Source organism: Bos javanicus, chromosome 14 (assembly GCF_032452875.1).
Source record: "Bos javanicus breed banteng chromosome 14, ARS-OSU_banteng_1.0, whole genome shotgun sequence".
Classification (NCBI taxonomy): domain Eukaryota; kingdom Metazoa; phylum Chordata; class Mammalia; order Artiodactyla; family Bovidae; genus Bos; species Bos javanicus.
Window position 1 is genome coordinate 66,415,763 of NC_083881.1, and position 23,674 is coordinate 66,439,436.

General features: G+C 47.6%; 1 protein-coding gene across 3 annotated transcripts in view; it reads right to left on the minus strand.

Annotated features, from left to right (window-relative positions):
• MATN2 (matrilin 2) overlaps positions 1-23,674 on the minus strand; it is a 173,410-nt gene that overhangs the window by 107,832 nt on the left and 41,904 nt on the right. For all 3 annotated transcript variants that reach the window (XM_061439294.1, XM_061439292.1, XM_061439293.1), the window contains exon 3: positions 10,605-11,174. In XM_061439294.1, the coding sequence (XP_061295278.1) occupies positions 10,605-11,174 (570 nt within the window). The remainder of the gene's footprint in view (positions 1-10,604; positions 11,175-23,674) is intronic.

Genomic DNA, 23,674 nt, shown 5'->3' on the forward strand with positions numbered 1-23,674 from the left:
TTGTTCTGAGTTTACAATTGTCTGTGTTTTAATCCCTAAGATATAAATAACACTAAGTGCATGCTACAGAGAAGGCAATGGCACCCCACTCCAGTACTCTTGCCTGGAAAATCCCAAGGACGGAGGAGTCTAGTAGGCTGCAGTCCATGGGGTCGCTAAGAGTCCAACACGACTGAGCAACTTCACTTTCACTTTTCCCTTTCATGCATTGGAGAAGGAAATGGCAACCCACTCAAGTGTTCTTGCCTGGAGAATCCCAGGGACGGGGAAGCCTGGTGGGAGGCCGTCTATGGGGTCGCACAGAGTCGGACACGACTGAATCGACTTAGCAGCAGCAGCAGCATGCTAAGTCACTTCAGTCGTGTCCGACTCTTTGCGACCCCATGGACTGTAGCCCGCCAGGCTCCTCTGTCCATGGGATTCTTCAGGTAAAAATACTGGAGTGGGGAGCCATGCCCTCCTCCAGGGGATCTCCCCAACCCAGAGATTGAAAGGGTGTCTCCTGTCTCCTGCATTGGCAAGTGGGTTCTTTACCACTGGTGCCACCTGGTAAGCCCATAAATAACATTAGGAAAGCTTCTAGATTAAAATCAGTCATTTTTACTTCAGTGTGAAAGAAATATCTGGGGATTTTTCTATTTTTTATTTATTTTGGCTGTGCCGGGTCTTAGTTGTGGCACATGGGATCTCGCATGGCATGTGAACTCTTAGCTGTGCATGTGGGATCTGGTTTCCTGACCAGGATGGAACCCAGGCCCCCTGCATTGGGAGCCCGATGCTCATGCACTGGACCACCCCAGAAGTCCTGAAATATCTGTTTTTGTGACCATGAGCAATTTTCTTAACTTTTTTAGTATTAAATGGGAATAAAAATAGTACTAACTTCATAAGGACCTTGTAAGGGTTAAAGAAATTAAGATGGTAAAGTGCTTAGAACACTGCCCAGTGGAATGTTTGATGTGCATTAACTGTATGTAGCAAAGGAGAAGTGTGGCTGACTTTTATTTCACATGCTTGGGTTCATCCTATATATATTCGTCTTCAACTTGGCTTTTCACTCAACATTAATAACAGATTCTATCTCTGCTGACATATGCTCTCTTTCATGGAATCTAAGATCCGTCCAGTTTCTGGAGATGTTCAGATGTGAAGACACAGACAGTTGGTCCTAATTATTCACGGATTCCATATTTGCAAATTTGCCTACTTGCAAGAATTTATTTGTAACCCTAAAATCAGTATTCACAGTGTTTTCATCATCATTTAAGGACACGTGCAGAGCGATGAAAAATGTAAGTTGCCTGATGCACTCGCTCCCACCTGTAGCTGCACAGGCGATGCCCTGCCCTCTTGTTTCTGCTCTCAGGCTGGGAACAAGTGTCCTTTTCAAGGTCTGTTAGGTGCCATACCTTTTGTGTTTCTGTGCTTTCTGTTGGTGATTTTGCTGTTTAGGATGACCCAAGCATAGTGCTGAAGTGCTGGTGTTTGCTGAAGTGAAGTGTCTGGTGTTCCAAAGTGCGAGAAGGTTGTGAGGTGCCTTTCAGAGAAAATGTGTGTTTAATAAACTTCATCCAGGCAGAGTGATAGTATTGTTGGCTGTGAGTTCAATGTTAATGAATCCACAATATATAAATAAGTGAAAGTCACTCAGTGGTGTCCGACTCTTTGCGATCCCATGGGCTATACACTCCATGGAATTCTCCAGGCCAGAGTACTGGAGTGGGTAGCCTTTCCCTTCTCCAGGGGATCTTCCCAACCCAGGGATTGAACCCAGGTCTCCCGCATTGCAGGCAGATTCTTTACCAGGTAAGCCACAAGGGAAGTCCTTATGGTGTCTTTAAACAGAAACATACATAAAACAAGACAATGTATTGATCAGTCGACAACAACGCTGGACCAGAGGCTCAGAGGAACCTAATCCTGTATTTCCTCTAGGAGCAGCGGTTCATACTTAGTAATTCAGTATTCACCAGGCTTTACAGAACATCATTACCAAGAATACTGAGAATCAACTGTACACCTTAGATTTGATCAAGTACATTGCTGGTAGGTCACCTTCAGTCACGTCCAACTCTTTGCGACCCCATGGACTGTAGCCCTCCAGGCTCCTCTGTCCATGGGATTTCCCAGGCAGGAATACTGGCGTGGGGTGCCATTTCCTTCTCCAGGGGATCTTCCCGACCCAGGGATCGAACCTGCGTCTCCTGCACTGGCAGGCAGGTTCTTTACCTCTAGTGCCACCTGGGAAGCAGGTGATCAAGTACATTAGGTCTGGTTTATTCCTTTTAATTGCTTTATCCATTGGTCATATGACTATGCCTCATTTTATTTAGCCATTTCCCCAACCAGTCCACATTTTCACTTTCCCAATGGTGTGATAAGCATTCTCAAACACATCACCTTGAGCACATGTGCAACTGTTTCTCTAGAACTGGGTCCTGCTTTAAACAGATATCACCTAATTGCCTTGTAAGGTAGCCCGTACCAGCAATGCATGACAGTAATGATTCCCACTTCCTCCAAACTTTAGCTCTCAGGATTATCAAACATGAAATTTTGACAGGGAAAAATCATTATCCTGTTTTTAATTTGCATTTACTTTGCACCCTGGAAAGCTTTCTTCTTTTCCAGGCTGCTGGCGTCAAATTACCCACGGACACAGAGGTGGTTCTTGTGCAACTCTCAGCGTGTCATGATTCTCCTCTGTAATGAAGGAAATCTGAAGTCTAGGCAACCAGCAACACAGCTGCTGTCCACTGGTGCGAGGCCCAGGTGATGAACCTGCTGCCTGACTTCTCACGGAGACCCTGACAGGATTATTTAGACGGGAGACACGAGGCAGAGAAAATAACCTCTCAGCTACAGACAGCATAGCGGACAACTTCCGCGAACAGACGAAAGCCAAGCTTCACCAGGACCTTGCATGAATTCCTTAATTTCCCTGAGCTCTACTTTCTTCACTTGTCGAATAAGGAAATTAAAAGAACTACTGCATAAGGTTTGGAGTGACAGCTTGTTACTCAGGCTTGTTTTGGCTATGTACTATAAAAGAAATTGGAACCAGGAATTCGGTGTAATGGAAAGAGCACTGGATTAGAAGCCAGAAGACCTCTGCTCCAGTTTCCCTCTGCCTAGAACAAGTGAGGGACATTCAGGTAAGTTGGGGAGCTCTCTCTGACTTATTTCTTCACCTGTAGAATAAAGGCATGTCTGGTGTCTAGGGGCCTTCAGTACAGACATTTGTATTTTTTAGAAGCTGTCCTTCCTTCTCATTCTAAATGTGTGATGACAGGGGCAGCTATGTGTTGGTGTGAGGCAGTCCCACTCCTGGCCACTGTTGAGTGTACAGGGTTTGAGAATTGGAGTCTTTTCTTGGCATTTAGGCACAAGAATTGAGGAAACGGGGGCTTATACCAAGGGCAAGCATATCTGAGGGCTGACAGGGTACATGCTGTCTGCCCAGGGAACCAGATAAATCCAAGGGGAAGCAGAGAGTGGCGATGGAAGCAAAGCTGGACTGTCATCACTACCCTTCTTGTTTCCAGTGAGTAATATAATGCAATCCCCTCTCTTCTAAAGCTAGCTCAAGCTGAATGTCTATTACTTTCAACCAAAAGAATCCCAAATGTTTTTACTAAGGTCGTATAAAAATTCTCCATCTCTGAAATTCTATAGGTATGTGAATATAGGCAGGAATGAATGATCCTAAGAGCATCTGACCCTAGTGCCTTCCTCTCCCAGGGGACGAGCCTTTGTGACGTGACCGGAGAGAGGGGGATTGTCCTGCCTCCTACAGTGGCCTACAGGGGTCTTACACCTCGAAGGCCTTGTAGGTTGAAGCTGGAACAAGGCTTTGAGTTCAGCAGAAAGAATCACTAATAAGCAGACTAAGTCATTGGCAGGATTGGATTTTGGATTTTTTTTAACTAGTAAGTCTGAACATTCATAAATGTTTATTAATGGATGTGTGATTGACCAAAGGAATGATCAAAGCAGGGGTGGGCTGACTGGGGGTCTTGAACTATCACTGGGTATGGAAAGTCAAGGTATGTAGAAGTCGATCCGGCCTCCCACTGAAGGAGAGCTTTGAAGGGCTGCAGTAAGTGTGAGCTTTATCCAGGCGGGTTGATGAGAGATGTGTCTTAGGAACACTGTCGAGTGACTGAGTATTCAGTTGTGTCTGACTCTTTGTGATCCCATGGACTGTAGCCCACCAGGCTCCTCTGTCCATGGAATTTTGCAGGCAAGACTACTGGAGTGAGTTGCCATTTCCTACTCCGAGGGATCTTGCCGCCCCAGGGATCAAAACTGAATCTGGCATCTCCCGCACTGGCAGGCAGATTCTTTACCAATGTGCCACCAGAGAAGCCCAGGAACACTATTAGGGCCTTCAACCCTGCCTGGGTAAGGTGGGGCTCTTAGGGTAGGAACGACCAACCTCCAGGCTTTAAATACCTGGCTAAGCTGATAAAGCCAAGGCCAAGAGGTTAATTAAAAACAGCCCTGGGAATTCCCTGGTGGCCCAGGGGTTGGGACTCTGTGCTATCACTGCTGAGGGCTTGGCTGCAATCCTGGGTCGGGGAACTAAGATCTTGCGAGTGGCTTGGTGCAGCCAAAAGCAAAAAAGAAAAGAAAACAGACAGCCCTACCCAGGTTACAATTTGTCAGAAGGCTCAGGATAGACATGCATTTTTCAGCCTCTAAATTCAGTGTCCTCTCTCACTGGGTGGCAAAAACGTTGGGCCTCAGCACGGGTAGGTTTTGGTCACTTTGCAGACAGGGCCTCATTCACAGGGCACCAGGCCTCTAAGTTTCTCTTGGCAGTCTGAGAATGCAACCTCAGGAGGCCCCCGCTGCCCCTGCCCTCAGCTGTGGCTGGTATAGGGATTCACTGCCAGTGGGTACAAAGCCACCGCTGTGCCCAAGTTCATGTCCACACCAGTGAGCACCAGAGCCAGGACTCCCAGTCAAGGTCAGACCTTCTAATTGTACAATAAAAGTGTCTGCTTTCATCATACCTGGAGACACCTTGTCTCTCCCAATCCACAGATCCAGCCGCGCTTTTCACTTCCGCCCAAAGCACACCAGCCTTAGCCCATCTTCCCTCCGAAGTCTCTTCTCCACGTCTATTTTGACCTCTGTGTCCCTGCCGAGCCTGTCGTTTAGCACTTCTCAAGTTGTGGGTTGTGTCTCCTTCAGACCAGATCAGATCAGATCAGTTGCTTAGTCGTGTCCGACTCTGCGATCCCATGAATTGCAGCACGCCAGGCCTCCCTGTCCATCACCAACTCCCAGAGTTCACTGAGACTCACGTCCATCGAGTCAGTGATGCCATCCAGCTATCTCATCCTCTGTCGTCCCCTTCTCCTCTTGCCCCCAATCCCTCCCAACATTAGAGTCTTTTCCAATGGGTCAACTCTTCCCATGAGGTGGCCAAAGTACTGGAGTTTCAGCTTTAGCATCATTCCTTCCAAAGAAATCCCAGGGCTGATCTCCTTCAGAATGGACTGGTTGGATCTCCTTGCAGTCCAAGGGACTCTCAAGAGTCTTTCTCCAACACCACAGTTCAAAAGCATCAATTTTTTGGTGCTCAGCCTTCTTCACAGTCCAACTCTCACATCCATACATGACCACAGGAAAAACCATAGCCTTGACTAGACGAACCTTTGTTGGCAAAGTAATGTCTCTGCTTTTGAATATGGTATCTAGGTTGGTCATAACTTTCCTTCCAAGGAGTAAGTGTCTTTTAATTTCATGGCTGCAATCACCGTCTGCAGTGATTTCGGAGCCCAGAAAAATAAAGTCTGACACTGTTTCCACTGTTTCCCCATCTATTTCCCATGAAGTGATGGGACCGGATGCCATGATCTTCGTTTTCTGAATGTTGAGCTTTAAGCCAACTTTTTCACTCTCCTCTTTCACTTTCATCAAGAGGCTTTTTAGTTCCTCTTCACTTTCTGCCATAAGGGTGGTGTCATCTGCATATCTGAGGTGATTGATATTTCTCCCGGCAATCTTGATTCCAGCTTGTGCTTCTTCCAGCCCAGAGTTTCTCATGATGTACTCTGCATATAAGTTAAATAAACAGGGTGACAATATACAGCCTTGAGGAACTCCTTTTCCTATTTGGAACCAGTCTATTGTTCCATGTCCAGTTCTAACTGCTGCTTCCTGACCTGCATACAAATTTCTCAAGAGGCAGGTCAGGTGGTCTGGTATTCCCATCTCTTTCAGAATTTTCCACAGTTTATTGTGATCCACACAGTCAAAGGCTTTGGCATAGTCAATAAAGCAGAAATAGATGCTTTTCTGGACCTCTCTTGCTTTTTCCATGATCCAGCGGATGTTGGCAATTCGATCTCTGGTTCCTCTGCCTTTTCTACAACCAGCTTGAACATCAGGAAGTTCACAGTTCAGATATTGCTGAAGCCTGGCTTGGAGAATTTTGAGCATTACTTTACTAGCGTGTGAGATGAGTGCAATTGTGCGGTAGTTTGAGCATTCTTTGGCATTGCCTTTCTTTGGGATTGGAATGAAAACTGACCTTTTCCAGTCCTGTGGCGGCTGCGACGGGCGCGCTAAAGCGCAGCTGAGAGGAGCCACCCCACGTCTGAGGTCAGGGGCAGAAGCCGGGAGGACCCCATGCCCGAAGGGCGGCAGCCAAGAGGAATTACCCCACGTCCGAGGTCAGGGGCAGCGGCCGAGAGTACCAGACTGCGACGGCACAGGAACAGCCGAGAAGAGCTACCCCGCGTCTGAGGTCAGTGGGGGCTGCCGAGAGGAGATACCCAGCATCCGAGGTCAGGGGCGGCGACGAGAGGAGTTACCCTGTGTCCGAGGCCAAGGGCAGCGGCCGGGAGGAGATACCCCACGTCCAAGGAGCTGTGGCTGCGAAGGCGCAGGAGGGCCTAGAGGAGGCCCTCCCACGTTGAAGGTCAGGAAGGGCGGCGGTGAGGAGATACCCCTTGTCCAAGGTAAGGAGCAATGGCTGCGCTTTGCTGGAGCAGCCGTGAAGAGATACCCCACGCCCAAGGTAAGAGAAACCCAAGTAAGACGGTAGGTGTTGCAAGAGAGCATCAGAGGGCAAACACACTGAAACCATACTCACAGAAAACTAGTCAATCTAATCACACTAGGACCACAGCCTTGTCTAACTCAATGAAACTAAGCCATGCCCGTGGGGCAACCCAAGATGGGCGGGTCATGGTGGAGAGGTCTGACAGAATGTGGTCCACTGGAGAAGGGAATGGCAAACCACTTCAGTATTCTTGCCTTGAGAACCCCATGAACAGTATGAACAGTATGTGTCTCCTTAGACGTCATGAAATTAACAGAGACTCTGGACTCGTTTTTTTGTTGTTGTTGTTGTTTTTGTTTTTAAATGAAAGAGAAAAAAACCATTAAAAATATCATTCTTTTCCTTGCAATCACCCTTCCTACACATTCTATCCAATAAACTGCCATTCACCTTTCACATCCATGTAGCACATCGTGGTTAAGATGTAGGTTCTGAGCCAGGATGCCTGTGTTCACACCTCAACTCTACCATTGAATGCTGTGTGACCTTGGTCAAGTTACTGAATGTCTCTGGGTCTCTGTTTCTGCTGTAAAATGAGAACTATGGGAGCATCCACTTCACAGGTTTGTTGTGAGAATAAAAGCTATCGTCATTATGATCTCCTCTTTAAAGTTCTCTTGGACTCCCTAGGCAGAACCAGACATTCTGTGCTCAGAGGTCCCCCAGTGCCAGGTGACTTCCCAGGGTCTCTGAAGTGTACACTTCATACAGCAAATGTCCTGTTTATCTGCGATAAGAGCATTTTCCCACCATCCTGAAACCCTCGGGCCTGGCAGGTGGAGGGTAAGTGCTCTGGAACCAGAGAGACTCCAACTCTGCCACTTGAAACTGCTTATCCTTTCTAAGCCTCAGTTTCTACTTCTGTAAAATGGGGAATAGTAGTACCTGCTTCACAGGGCTGTTATAAGTATTCAGTCAAATAACGTATGGAAAGTACCTAGCCTAGGACAAAATTAGCTGTAATTATACTATCAGAGTGTAGCTCAGTAAATGTTTAAGGAACAAACGAGATTTCCAAAACCCCAGAGAACTGCCGTCTGAAACACAGAAGACACTCATCGCTGTTGTCTGAGGACTGGAGGGCGGGTCAAAGCCAAGGCCATCTGCCTACCCTGCTGGTCCTCTGTGCGTTTGACTGTAATCACACACACCACGGTGCACATGGAACAGGACTCTACAGCTTATAATGCCATCTGTTCATGCATCTATGCTCTGCAGGTAAAATCCCCATTTTACAGATGTGCTCAGCATCTGCACAGTTGGCAGGGGGGGTCATTGAGACAGCCCCCCCCCCACAAAGGCTTCCCATCCAACTCCAAGGTGAATGTCAACCTCAGAGCTGGTGGACCTAGCGTGGCTGGACTGTGCAGATGCTGCTCACAGAAAACCATTTACCTTAAAAGAGGAATGTCTACCTCCCAATGCGAAGAGAGGTGAAACAAGCAAGAGGTTTGGAAGCAGAACGCCCACCACCCCCCATCTCTTGGCTGCTTGTTCTTGGGGAATCCACTTAACAAGTTTACAGTCCTATAAAAGAGAGGGATAGTACCGTGCCACCTCCCCAGATTCTTGTGAGGATCAAGTGTGAAAACACAAGAGAAAGAGCTTTGTAAATGTTAGTTATTGCGATCTTTACTGCACAGTTGACAAAGAGGCCCAGGGGCCCCCTTAACCTTTCAAGACAGTTGACAGGTCTGCTCAGTGGAGCCCTGCGATGCGGAGATTCAGGAGCTGGCCTTCTGCAGGGTGGGAAGAGGGATTCAGTTTCTGGGCCCTGGTGAATAATTGAATGGCATAATACTGATGTTCTCTTAGAGCTCTTACAGAAATGAGGTGGATAGCCAAACTGTCTTTTAGTTTTGCTGCCTGGTCAAAAAGCAGAGAGAAGGCTCTTCTACGAGCAAGTTCACAACCTCACCCTCGTCATATTACCTTTCCCTTTGCGGCTCAATTCAGGGCGCTTAGAGAAGAGCTCCTCCATTAACATTTATCCAAGACAAATGAATAAACCTGTCAAAGCTGTTACAGGACCAATTTCTTTCTTTCTTTTTTTAATATTTCCAGGAAAGGGGGAGCATAAATTCTGCAGAAGTCATTTAAAGTCATAAACCTTAAAAATGTTTGCAGTGCATTCTATTGGGTGAAGTTTTCCAGGTGACTCAGGCCACGGCACGCCGTAGCGGCCCAGACCCTCTGCGGCGCCAGGGAAATGGCACTTCTGAATATTTTCCAAGTGACATTGCAGAGCGAAAGGTTCTTTTTCCTTCATGGCATTGATTTTTCAAGTAAACCTTTTGATTCTGGAGTAAAAAATCAATGGGCTCTCTGCTTTTTGAAGTCAGTTTTCAGTAGAGAACTTTAAAGACACATCAAAAGCACACTGTTCTTCCTTCCTGAGGCTTTGATGGGGTGGGGCAGGGGAGAGGTGATAGAGGGACTTTTTCACATTCTGAGAAGTAGTCCAAAGGTTCCCGCTCCTGGGGAGTCAGAGATGAGTCTGGCCAATAAGGTCAATCTCCACTCAGACTCCAGGGAAATACTAGTCATCTCAGAATAGACTTGCTTTTGTTTTCCCATCAAAGAAGCAAGGCAGTTGGAGGGGACAGAGGCCACTGGGGGTGGCCAGGCAGGACTGAACACTGTTTTACCAGGTCAGGAGGCTTGTCCCATTTCCAGGGACCAGCGTAGAGCCTGCATTGCCACCCCGGGCCCCTGCCCTTCTGGAGGAAGAAAGGACGAGAAGACAGTGGCAGAAGCTGGAGACCGAGAAGAGGACAAGCTGACCTTCTGGGAGAGCTGAAACAGGAGCTCGGCTTGGATGGCTCCTGGGAGGAGTCTGGCAAGGAAGGGAGAGTAGGGTTGGAAAGCAAGAAGGGGGAGAAGACCTCTAATGCAGAATAAGGCAGCTCAAGGACTTGGGGAGCCATGACCTTGCAGAAGTTGGGAGGCACCTGCATCCTATCAAGTGAGGGGGCACCAGGGGCACGTCTTGTCCCCCACCCCCATACACTACTAGGCTTCTCTCTGGGTTGAGAAAACATCCAGAGCTAGCACCACTGTAGAGCAAAAATGCCTGGTATTCCACGCCATCCATGGAGAAGTTAAATTTTTCCCATTTTCATGCTTACTCCAACTCATGAATTCCAACCTAGGTAATGCCAGGCCAATCCAAGGTGCTGGAGGAAAACGTCCCCTCCCTACTCTGACTCATTAAGCAGCTTGAGTATAAATGTCCTTTCCCCAGGGAAATCTCCCTGAGCCCCTGGCCTAGGTCAGGTCCTGTCCTGAATTCTTCCCCCATTACACTTACAACTACAGTTAATTACTTATTTGTAAATTGCATCCTTAATGAGCGTCCTTGGCCAGAGTGTGAGCCCCAAGAGAACACTGTGTCTTATCTCGACCTTTGCTAAAGACCCCTTGCCAGCACAGTACTTGGGACCAGGTAGCACAGAATGAACCCAGGAAGGTGAATGACCTCATCCCAACGATGCCCCGAGAAGAGCCACAGAGGAGCAGGACTTACTGCACAACTTCTTCTGGAACACTGAGGTCAGCGTCTCAATCTGGCTGAAGTTGGCCACCAGGAAGACGTGGTCCTCGTGGGGCTCGCTCCCGATGGCCTTCAGCGTGTTGAAGTCCACCTGGCCCACACCGATGGCAAAGATCAGGATGCCCGTGTCCCGGGCTTTTGCGGCCACCTCGGCCACAGAGTCCTGGGGCCTCCCATCAGTCACGATCATTATGACCCGAGGCACATTCTCTCTCAGGGGCCGGGCCCCCTCTGCTTCCGAGAAGGCGATGTTCAGGGCGTACTGGATGGCCAGCCCCGTCATGGTGCCCGTGGACAGATGCCGCATCCTCTTGACGGCACGCTCCACCTCGGACTTCCTCTTGAAGGTCTTGAGGGAGAACTCGTTCTTGACCGTGCTGCCATACTGGAGCAGACCCACACGGGTGACGTCAGGGCCAATGTCCAAGAACTGCAAGATGTCCACAATGAACTCCTTGACCTTTGCGTAGTCCTGGGTGTTGACGCTGCGTGAGCTGTCGATGATAAAGACCACGTCCGCTCGCTTGTTCTCACAGGCGCTCCCTGGGGAAAAGGGGGAGGGCAAACATATCATAAGAGCATTGAGCATAAATATCCGACTATATATAAGTTATCAAAGAAGATCAAACCGGTCCATCCTAAAGGAAATCAGTCCTGAATATTCATTGGAAGGACTGATGCTGAAGTTGAAGCTCCAGTACTTTGGCCACCTGATGCAAAGAGCCAATTCATTAGAAAAGACCCTGATGCTGGGAAGATTGAAGGCAGGAGAAGAAGGCGATGACAAAGGATAAGATGGTTGGATGGCATCACTGACCCAATGGACATGAGTTTGAGCAAGCTCTGGGAGATGGTGAAGGACAGGGAAGCCTGGCGTGCTGCAGTCCACGTGGCCTGCAAAGAGCTGGACACGACCGAGTGACTGAACAACAACAACAATAAATTATCAACAGATAGTCAACAAAGACCTCCTGTATACCACAGGGAACTATTTTCAATATTTTGTAATATAAGGAAAGAGAATCTGCAGAAGTTATATATATCTGCATAACTGAATTGCTGAGCTATATACCTGAAATTAACATATCACAAGTCAAATATACTTCAATTAAAAATAAATAAAATAAGATTGTTAAGGACCCAATGCAGGTTGGAAATCCTAGGGCCAGGGGTCACCTTTCAAATCTTCATCATTTTCTTCACTCAGGAAGGTTGTAAGGATGTATATGTGTTTGACCGGGTGATCATGAATATTGGCAGCAAACAAGATACTATTTCTTTTTACAAAAGAAGTGAACTTCAGCTTCTAGAAAGTTATCAATGTAGTTTTTAGGTGGGCAAACATTTGAGCAGCATCAAAATTACTTTGTTATTTACTGCACAGCACATTAGCTTGGCGGGATACTGCAGGAAGTATCGAAGATGCTTAGGGCGGGGACCAAAGTCAAGGAGTTTACAGTCTACCTGGGGAGACTTAACTAATGGAAAAAGGAAAGAATAACTAGTATGACAGTGTGTGGTGCAGATGCTAGGTGTTCAGAGAACAGGGATATTAGTGGGCTGGGGTCAAGGAGATGGGACACAAGCTGGCTTTACAGATGTATAGTGTCTGGACTGTGGGAAGGAACACGTGCAGAGGAGGCCATGAACAAAAGCCCAAGATGGCATGAATACAGCAGACAGTAGAGTGAGTGTTGAAGGCACTGCTAAGAGTTATGGATAGGAATGAAGTTGGAGGGGTAGCTTGAAGTCAGTTACAAAAAGACTTTAAATTCAGATTGAAAAAAAAAAAATAATAAATTCAGATTGAAATTTGTACTGATACCACAGCTGATGGGCATAATATGATTAGCATTATATTATGTAACTTATCTCTCCTGCAGGGAAGTTATGTAATAAAAGGTCAATTGAATGGGCCAGAAGTTTGTGGAGAGGATATGGACAAAGCAACCCTCATACATGGTTGGTGGGAATGTAAACTGGTGCAGGCTCTGTGGAAAGCACTATGGAGGTTCCTCACAAAACTAGGAAGAGAACTACCATATGACCCAGCAATTCTGCTCCCACATATTTATCTGAAGAAAAAACCAAAAACACTAATTCAAAAAGAGATAGGCACCCCAATGTTCATAGCAGCATTATTTCTAACTGCCAAGATAAGGAAGCAACCCAAGTGTCCATGAACAGATGAATGGATAAAGAAGACATGCTATATATAATCAATGAAATATTAGTCATAAAAAAAGAATGAAATATTGCCATTTGTGACAACATGAATGAACCTCGAGGGTATTATGCTAAGTGAAATAAGTCAGACGGAGAAAGACAAACTGCTATCATTTATATGTGAAACCTAAAAAATAAAACTAGTGAATAAAACAAGAAACAGTTCTCTATAGAGAACAAACTAGCAGTTACCAGTGGGGACAGGGAAGGGGTGGGGCAATACACCAGTTAGGGATTAAGAAGCACAAACTTCTATGCATAAAATAAGCTACAAGGATATATCGTACAACGGAGGGAATATAGTCAATGTTTTATTTTATTTATTTCTGCCTTGCAACGAAACTTTCAGAATCCTAGTTCCCTGACCAGGGATTAAACCTGTGCTCTAGGCAGTGAAAGCAGAGTTCCAACTGCTAGACTGTCGGGCAATTCCCCAATACTTTATAATGACTATAAATGGAGGTTAACCTTTAAAACCTGCGAATCACGATGTTCACACCTGTAACTTATATTGTACATCAATTATACCTCAGTTTTTTTAAAAAAAAGAAAAAGGTCAGTTGAGTCGGGTAGGGATGTGCAGTGTGGACAATCCAGACCATTGCTGCACTAATCCGGTTGAGAAGGAAACAATATGAACCAGGGGTAGGAGGCTGGCAGGCGGGGGCAGCAGTGGAAATGGAGATGGTACAAGCCAAGAAACATTCAGCAAAGGGCACAGTTAAGCTGGAAAAAAGGCAAGTGTTGGAGTCTCTCCGTTACCAGCACAATTGCCATGCTTACTCCTCCAGTGCTGAAGCAAGAAGGCATTCTGGAAAGAGAATGAGATGAGAGGCCTCCTGCCCCAGAGGGTGGAGGTGGAGGCTGGGCGTTCCTCCTGGAATTTCTCCGATGTTCTAAGCCACGGCCTCCAGCCTCTCTCCCCTTCCTCCCTCCCTTTCCCAGACTTCCCGCTGGTAAATCCCAATTTGACAGGGATTAGAAGAGGGATCTCAAATGCCTGCCCTAAATCCCAATCAGCGCAGCTGCAAGAAAGAGGGAGAAAGCCAAAAATGAAGCAGTGAGCCCAGTCATTGAAATGACAAGTGGGAAAGGCCAGTGAGGTCACCCTGTCCAGGCCAGCCTGCCAGGCCCTGCCTCTCCCCTGAGCGCCTGCACAGACACACCTCGTGCATTGCAGCCTCACACGCCTAACAATTTTAGGGGCAGAAGCACACACCCCCCACCCCTCAGACCAGCATCACGGCAGAAAGCCGACCTTCGGGGCATTCACACATACCACTGGGGCCTGGGTGAATTTAAGGTGAGTTTCTCAAACCAGAGCCTCCAGAAACTGCCTTTGAGGACCCAGGGATAAGATCAGTATCGACCCTGACATTTTAACATCTTGACTCCAGACAGCTTTCATCACTATGGTCTCCTGTGGTTTCCAGAACAAGCTCTGAAGAGCAAGGGAACCATATCTGTTGGATAGATGAGAGCATGAAGGTGTTGAGAGTTTGAAAATCTCTTACAATTTAGGAACAGAAAAACTCTGTGGAGGACAACACCTCACTGAGGCTCTGAGGATTAGCTGCGGGTAAAGAACTGAGTCTTGGGCTCAGCAGGTGGGACCCCCCCCCCTCAATATGTGGGAGCTTCACAGGCAGGCTCTGCTCTACCCACACCACCACCCCCCTCCTTCCTCAGTCCTCCCTGTGCCAGGCTCCGGCTGGGGAGGGGCAGGGTGGCCGTGGACAGCTGTGTACCTGCCCAAGGAAGTGCAAGGGCCTGAAATCCAGTCCAGTCCTGAGCCCCAGGGGCTGCGTCCACTTGGGAGGCCCCTGGAGGGGGTGCCATTCTCTAATTTCCCTGAGAAGTGTCTGTGGTCTAGCATGTGGCCCTGGGTCCAGGCAACACGTGACAAACCTCCGGGCACTGAGGCTGGACACCCACCCCCTGCTCTACCAGCTTCAGTCTGAACTGACTACAGGGAGAACAGGACCCAGTGATCTCCACCTGCTCAGAAGGACTGGAACCAGCCTGGACCGGGCCACGCGGGAGGATATTAATGAAAGACTCCTTGGAAGGGAGGGTGGCATGGAGACGGCACACTGACTCCCTAAGAACGCTCTTCCTCTGGAAGCAGGGGTCCCCTTGGGACTGGGATTCTTCCTGTGGGTCTTGGTCCCTGTGCATCCCAGCAAGCATCACAATCAGTTTAAAGGGGATTCTGGAAGTTGCCCAAGGAATGATGTGCTCCGCTGGACTCCTTCCCATCAAAACAAATGAGGAGTTTTTCACAACGCCTGGCATTCACAAAATCACATCAGAGGTTCGAAATGGTGTTGGAGGGACCCTCCAAGGAGCTGTGACTGAGAGTTGAAAACAGCAAGTTCTGGCAGCCCGAGTGACCGACTTTCTCCTGGACGTCTCCTCCGGTCCCTTGAGAGCTCAGAGACATAGCTTCTGCAGCCTGTCCCGGAAAGGGCCGGTTCAGTGGGCCTCAGAGTCGAGGTGTCTCCCAATTCCCTGAAGGACTTGTTAAAAACTAAGGTCTGTGAGCCTCACTTCCAGAGTTTCTGATTCTGTAGGTATAGGCTGGCACCTGAAAATATGCATTTCCAGCAGGTTCCTGTGTGAAGTCGATGTCACTGGTCCAAGGACCACACTCTGTGAAACCATGAGTGTAGGACCTAGAGAGATTTCTGGAGAAAGGAAGTTTTGGTAAGTCTTGACCTCATGTCTTACTGTGGATTACCCAATGTGGGAAACTGGTCATCTCTGCAGCCATGCAGTGGGGATACAGTTTGAGTCTTGAGTCAACGTTTGTAGAATTAAGCGGAATTCCAGGTGATGGAGCAAGGCTTCAGGCGGAAGGGACTGAGTCAGAACCGGCAGTTCAAGGAGATGGACTCAAATCAGAGTCAAAAAGTGCTACAGCAGGTCTCAGTTCAGTCAGTTCAGTGGCTCAGTCGTGTCCGACTCTTTGAGACCCCATGGACTACAGCACTCCAGGCTTCCCTGTCCATCACCAACTCCTGGAGCTTACTCAAACTCATGTCCATTGAGTCAGTGATGCCATCCAACCATCTCATCCTCTGTCATCCCCTTCTCCTCAGGTCTAGGTCCTGCTGAGTCCAGGACTCAAATCTTTGCCACTTTATGAGGGAACACAGTCACTTTCTAACTTTTGGTCCAGGAACTCACAGACTAATAAAGTCTTAGAGCTGGAAGGATCTATATAGAGTCCAAGTTATTCACCTTACAGAAGGGAAAACTGAGGCTCAGAGAGGTGACTCCACCTCCACGAGGCCCCAGGGCTCACTAGGGTTGGGCCTGGGACCATCCAGGTGCCTTCTCCCCACTTCGTGGCGGGTCCCTGGGAAAAGTCTCGATACCACTGGCACTGCAATATGAGCGCTTTGTAAATACTCAAGGACATTCTGAAATATTTGCCTTCACAGTTTCTCCACCCAGGAACTGATGTTTCTGGAAACATCTCCCCTGTGTGCGCTCCTCTCACATATCAGTTCTGATAAACAGCATCCCTGTCTAACTAGCCCAAGAGAAGAACACACCGTCTTCCATCTCGCCTTTCACTGTAGACTTTCCGCAGCACTTGGAAGAGGGTATCTGGGCACATCATAAAACACCATACCCCGAACCAAAAAGTGACGGTCTAAGCCTTGTAAACAGTACTTCCAGTTCTGTCAGCTCGACTCCACAGCCTACTCACTGGGCAAACGAGTGTCTCTTCCCCCTGCAGAGAAGGTGAACCTGAGCCAGAACAATTTGAAGCCACATTCCCACCCCAGCAGGATTACAATGTGCAGCCCTGAAACCATCTCCTTCCTCTCAGGACTGTAGATTTGTTGCTAATCGGTCTCCCTTGCCGTGGCTAAATTCAATTATAGCCATGTAATTGTACAGCAAATATTTGGTACCATCTGCCCAGAGAGGTCAGGGCATGTTTGGAGAAGGAAGGTATGTGAATCTCCGTGATGGGGGTAAAATAATTTCATCCAGACACTGAAAGGGGCTCTGTGAAACAGCAACATTTCTCTAATGCTGGAGAAAGTGGCCGTGAGCCAAGAGCTAAAACTGTTCGTGTTACTAGGACTAACCAGAGGGGCTTCTTTAATTCCCAAGAGTAACCAGAAACACTATGGAACATGATTCAAAGGTCACAAATGCTTAGTGAAACAAGCAAATGCAGGCTTGCCCTGTGACCTCAGGGCAAGCCCAGCCCATGCCACTTTCCATCCATGTGGTCTATCGCCTCCCCTTCACCTTTTTTGCCCTCAGTCTCATCTTCTGTGAAATGAGGATAATACCTCACAGGGCTATCGTGAAACTCAAAAGATAATATAACAACAATTTATGGCTACTGTTTATTGGATACCTAAAAGTACTTGACTTGTTCTGAGTACTTTTACACGGAATGACTTATTCTTCACACCCAACTTAGCAGGTAGGTACTATTCCCATTTTACAGATGAGAACAGTGAGTCTAGAAAGGTTAAATGCCTAGATTAGGGTCTCATACTTAGAAAGTAGAAGGGCCAGGATCTGAACCCTACTCCATAGCCCATGCTCTTAACCACCAAGCAATGCTCAGAAAAGATTCTGTCTTTTTAGATCTGCCCTTCCCAGAACACTCAAGATGTACCAGAACAGCACTGGCTCTCTGAGGTCAGTTTTTTCCTTCCCTGGAATCAGGGCCTGAAGCTATGGCCCGAACTTGCCTGCCTCCTGCCAAGTGCTTTCCCCCTGCTAAATGCCTATTTGTAATTTTTTTTTAATAAAATGATGAAAACAGATGCTTGCCTCCCTGAAGAGCAGCATCTCAGTAAATGAAGCTGCTAGTTGTTCACATTCTCCTGTGTTTGACAAGTGCCTCCTGTGAGATCTGGAGAAGCAGGGCCCTGGGGGAGATAGAAAGTCAAGGTCACTGGCCTTTGATGGGCTGTGGGGAACAAGAGAAACATGACCTGGACCACAGGCAAATGGCCAAGGTGGGGTGGAGAAGGGAGACAGATTTCAGAAAATGTGATGCTTCCTAACAATTCCCAGCAAAGTTCCCACAAGTAGGTGGTGTGTGGGCACTTGAAAAAAAGAACTGTGGGGACTTCCCTGGTGATCCAGTGGTGGAGAGTCTGCCTTGCAATGCAGGGGACCCAGGCTCCATCCCTGGTCGGAGCTGGCTCCCACACACCACAGAGCAACTAAGCCCACGTGCTGCAACTACTGAAGACCGAGCCATAAGTAGAGAGGCTGTGCACCGCAATGAAAAGTGCTGCATGATGCAATGACGGTCCCGAGAGCCGCAACTAAGGTCTGACACAGCCAAAAGAAATAAATTTTTTTTTTAAAAAAAGAACTTTAAAAAAGGAATGATACAAGGGGGAAAATGGAGTAATTTCTAGGACAGCACAAGAGTGAATGGACAAGGGCACCGGAATAGGATTTCCAGGTGGCATTAAAGGCCAACTTGAGGGCAGCGAGCATGAAACTGAAGGGACACTGATAGCATGGTTGTGTGCTTTGCTCCGGCTGCGCTTGGCTACACGGGTACAGGAGGAAAGCAGGAGGAAGTTGATACAACCAGGGTTCTCGTGCAGCCAAGAGTTGGTGGATCAGGAAAGCAACAAAGGTAGGTGACAGAGCAGCTGTAAGGTTTCCCATGAAATTAAGCTGGGGGAATATGAAGTAGAAGATAGGAAGGGGTGAAGGGCAGAGAGGAAGCAGTGGGGTCAATGGATTGAAAGTCTAGATAAGGTCAGAGACTGTTGAAGTTGGAATCCTAGAAGGGGTGAGCTGAGGGGAAATAGGAGGCTTAAATGGAGATTATGAAGGAACTGCAGTTATTGTAATCACAGGGGCAGGAGTATGATAAGAGAGGTCACTGGCTCAGATACGGTGGAGGACAAGAATACTCCAGGAACGATCCCTCGAAGAAGGGAGCATTCATGCGGATACTGAAATCACCAAAAATTTTAAGAGTAATGTTGGAGACAGTGGCAGTGAGCCAAGAGCTAAAGCTCTTCTTATTATTAGGACTTTAATTCCCAAGAGTAACCAGAAACACCATGAAACATGATTCAGAGGTCACAATGGGACAGAGGAAAAACTAGCTCACCAAGAGTTTCAAAGGGAGAAAAGCAGTTTTATGATTAGAGAAAGTGGGGGTGGGGGCCTGAGGGGGAGGGAGAACTTGATGATTATGAACCAGAAGGAGATTGAAAAGGGGGAAAAATGCACAATTTATGTTTTTATTCCTAGATGGGATAGATCAGGAGACTCAGAGGATATTTATAGTTTGGATCTCAACAAGGCAATTAATTGACTCCAGTGAGAAAGAAGGGGCTTCCCTGGTGGCTCAGAGGTAAAGAATTCACCTGCCAATGCAGGAGACGCAGGTTGAGTCCCTGGGTCGGGAAGATTCCCTGGAGAAGGAAATGGCAGCCCACTCTAGTATTCTTGCTGGGATAATCCCATGGACAGAGGAGCCTGGTGGGCTACAGTCCGTGGGGTCGCACAGAGTTGGACACGACTGAAGCAACTGAGCGTGTGTGTGTGCGCACACACACACACAGTGGGGAAGAAATGCAGATTCCACACATCCAGACCAGTTAGGGAGAACACTTAAATAGAGCCAATCTTTGAACAAATATTTAGTGAGGACCTATTGTGTGTCAGGCTCTGAGAACAGAATGAAGGGAAGACTCCCAATTGTGAATAGCAGGCATAGAGACAAATAATAATAGAAATGAATAAAATAGGCAGACAAAAAAGGTAAACAAAGGGCTCAGAGTGAGAGGGAGAGCGTGACTGGCCATCTTTGGTGTGGGTACCCAGGCTCTAAGGCAGGCTCAGCAAAGGCCCCCTTTTCCTCCCTTGTCCCTGGCAGACATTACTAATCAATTCCTGTCCTCTCCCACTCAGCCTGGACTCAGCTCAGGATACCATTAACACTGCCCTGCAAATAATGGAATCTTTTTGCCAACCTGGTTCCAGAGTCCGGGGGGCCTCTGCAACAAAGCCTGAAGTGTTCAATTTTATTCACTTCTAAGTTAGCTAACCGTACTTTTGAGACATTATCTGATAATTAGTGCTAACTTACTACTTTTCAATGAGAAATAAAAAGGGTGGCCATGTAGACGATGTGCACACGAACTTCTAGATAAAGACACACTTGGGATGGAGGGCTGCTGTAGGCATGGGGTCAGGGCAAAGGAAATAGAAATGTCCTAAGAAATGGTCTCCTCAGACTATACAGGTGGTATGTATTCTCCATTATAAGAATATAAAATAGCACATTGGAATTCAGGAAATTGCATCCCATAAGCATTTAGGCTGTGTGTATTGAACTAGATGGGCTTAACAAATACAGACAGATTGAGAGAAAGGACTACCTTGTAACACCCACCATTACACTCAATGAGCGCCTGCTCACGGACGCCTGAGGTGTGGCCCCTGCGGCTACCTCGTGTGTTCTGTCCCCATGAGCCTGCAAACTGTGACCAGCCCTGAGGTTTACAGGTGATTTTATGGATATTTCAGAGGCAGTTTGGAGCACCTTTGATTTTTGCTCCCAGTGAGACTTAGCTTGTAAGTGCCCTGTAGGGCACTTGACTGGGGCATGGTGGTCCTTGGCCGAGGCTGAAAGGACTACATTTCAATTCTTCCCTTCCCTTATTCCCTTATTAGTCAGTCAGCAGCTGCTGCGTTACCTCACGCCAGCCATTTTACAATGTAGTTGATGAGCCATGGCTTTCTCCGAATCAATCACGTTCCACTCACATCTCCCTAAAGAACCCCTGGGGAGTGATCTGAAAAGTTTATTATATTATAATAGGGAGACACCCTGGACTTCTTAATGGGATTGAAGACATATCGTAGACTCATTAGCAAATCACTCCCCACTTGGTAACATTTTCCACACCATTTTCCAAATTCTGGGGGCATTTGTGGTTCTCTGTACACCACTACACACAATGTTGGAAGGAATCGGTAAAAAGCTGAATAACAGAGTCAGGGCCAGAAAGGATTTCTGAGGGCTGGAATAATGAGTCAAAACTAACAGGAGGAAATCTAAGTGGTATAAATGTCAAATCCTGCACATAAAGTTCAAAAAATCAACTGTATAAACCACAGAAAGGAGACAACCGGATTGACAGCCAGTCTCATGATAAAATCTCCAGCCCGGAGAGCAAATCCCAAGCCTCGCACATGGACCCCAAGAACCCCAGCCCCCTCCCCTTGCACTAATCCATTCCAGCCTCAGAATCGAAGCTCAGCCACCGGAGTCCTCTCAGCACAACATCCCTCACCCCCTTCCCACCACCCAGTGCCTGGAGTGGGGGCCGGGGGGCTTACGAAACGAAACCAATTTGTCCAGACAGCCTTTTTCTCTGCTCACTCCCATTAGATCCCTCTCCAGACCTTAAGGCCCCATCATCTCAGCAATGGCTTTCCTGAATGGGAGATAAGAGAGACTCTCCCAACAAACGGACCTTACTCTTTCCCTCTTTATAGCACAACTTTCCTCTGAATAAATATTTTGGTGAGTTTCATCAGTCACAGTAGCTCAATTTGGCAGTTGTGAGTTCTCAGTATAAACCAGCTCAGGATGCTGTCTCCTCAAAGCAATTTCTCCAACAGCCACCTTCCTAAGGGTCATTGACAGCAAGGTCATGGGAGAGTAAACTAATGAACTGTTGAGCCTCCTAGACCCGCCCACCTCACCTTGCCCTATACCTTAAACCCAAGCAATCTAATGGTCGGTATTGGGTTGGCCAAAAAAGTTTGTTCAGGCTTTTCCATAAGATGATATGGAAAACTCTAACAGACTTTTTTGGCCAACTCAGTAGTTCTTTATACACCATGCTCCTTCAAGTACCTCCTCAACTTAAGACTCAGCCCTGTGGTCACCTACATCTTAAGCATTCTCCTCCCAGCATCTCATGTATGGAGACAATGGCCACATGCTGCATCCTCTATAAATCCCTAGTACCCAGCAGAGTGCAACGCACATAGATGATCAGTTTGTCCTGGCTTCTTTTTGTCAATGCACCTATGTGGAGGGAGGTGTGGGAGAGCGAAAAGAGAAGTTGTAGACTCTCTTCTGCTCAGTGGGCTGTGGCAGCTGGTCAGTGCAGGTACAATAAACACAGCCCACAGTGGGCACCCTCAATGTCCTGATCACATCAGAAGCACCTGGGGGTACTTATTTAAAATGCTGAATCCTGGGCACCACCCTGCTGCTGCTAAGTTGCTCCAGTCGTGTCCGACTCTGTGCGACCCCAGAGACAGCAGCCCACCAGGCTTCCCCGTCCCTGGGGTTCTCCAGGCAAGAACACTGGAGTGGGTTGCCATTTCCTTCTCCAATGCATGAAAGTGAACAGTGAAAGTGAAGTCGCTCAGTCGTGTCCGACTCTTAGTGACCCCGTGGACTGCAGCCTACCAGGCTCCTCCATCCATGGGATTTTCCAGGCAAGAGTACTGGAGTGGGTTGCCATTGCCTTCCCCGAAAGGGCATGATAAATGCCCTTAAAAGGGATTTTCCAGGCAAGAGTACTGGAGTGGGTTGCCATTTCCTTCTCCAATGCATGAAAGTGAACAGTGAAAGTGAAGTCGCTCAGTCGTGTCCGACTCTTAGCGACCCCGTGGACTGCAGCCTTCCAGGCTCCTCCATCCATGGGACCCTCCAGGCAAGAGTACTGGAGTGGGGTGCCATTGCCCCTACACCCAGTGAATTAGAGTCTTTGAGGCTGAGGCCCAGGAATCTGCACTTAGACAATTGTTCCTGGTGATTCTTAGGTGCAGCGAATAAGACTCTGCCCCAAGGGGCATGTGAGCCTGAAAGACCATCAGAGAGGCCAGGGAGCAAGAATCATCCAGAAGAGACCACTTCCTATGCCCCAGCACCCTCCTCCCTCCCCAAGGCCAGGAGCAATCTGGTAAATATGGAAACCTTACATCCTGTATTCCCTCGTGGGTTCCTTTGTTGTTTTTTTTTAATTAATTTATTTAAATTGGAAGATAATTACAACATTGTGGAAGTATTTGCCATACATCGACATAAATCAATCGTGGGTGCACATGTGCTCCCCCATCATGAGCCCCTCTCCTACCTCTCGTGGGTTCTGATCCATTGTGAGATCATGTACAGGTCAGTTGTCTCCTGGCTTTTGGTTAGACTCAGTAAAAGCAAAATAGGCACCATTATTATCTCTAACTTACAGTTGAGGGTGCTGAGTCTTAGAGAGGCTAAATGACAAGTCTGCTGGCATGAGGAGAATGAATGGTGGGGAGAAGAGATTTCACACCCTAGCCAGTCTGAGTCCAGTGCCTGCATTTTTAGCCACTGCTTCTCATCAGGTGACCTAGCATGAAGTGTCTCTTCTGAACAGCAAAATGTCCCAGAGAAGAGCCTAATGAAGTTATCCTCCCAGTCACCAGTTAACACATTGATAGTGAAAGTGTCTGACTCTGCAACCCCATGGACTGTAACCCACCAGGGTCCTCTGTCCATGGAATTCTCTAGGCAAGAATACTGGAATGGGTTGCCATTTCCTTCTCCAGGGGATCTTTCTGACCTAGGGATTGAACCCAGGTCTCCCTCATTGCAGGCAGATTCTTTACCATTACTAAGATCATGGCATCCGATCCCATCACTCACGGCAAATAGATGGGGAAACAATGGAAACAGTGACAGACTTTATTTTCTCGGGCTCCAAAATCACTGCAGATGGTGACTGCAGCCAGGAAATTAAAAGACACTTGCTCCTTGGAAGAAACCTAGACAGCGTATTAAAAAGCAGAGACATTAC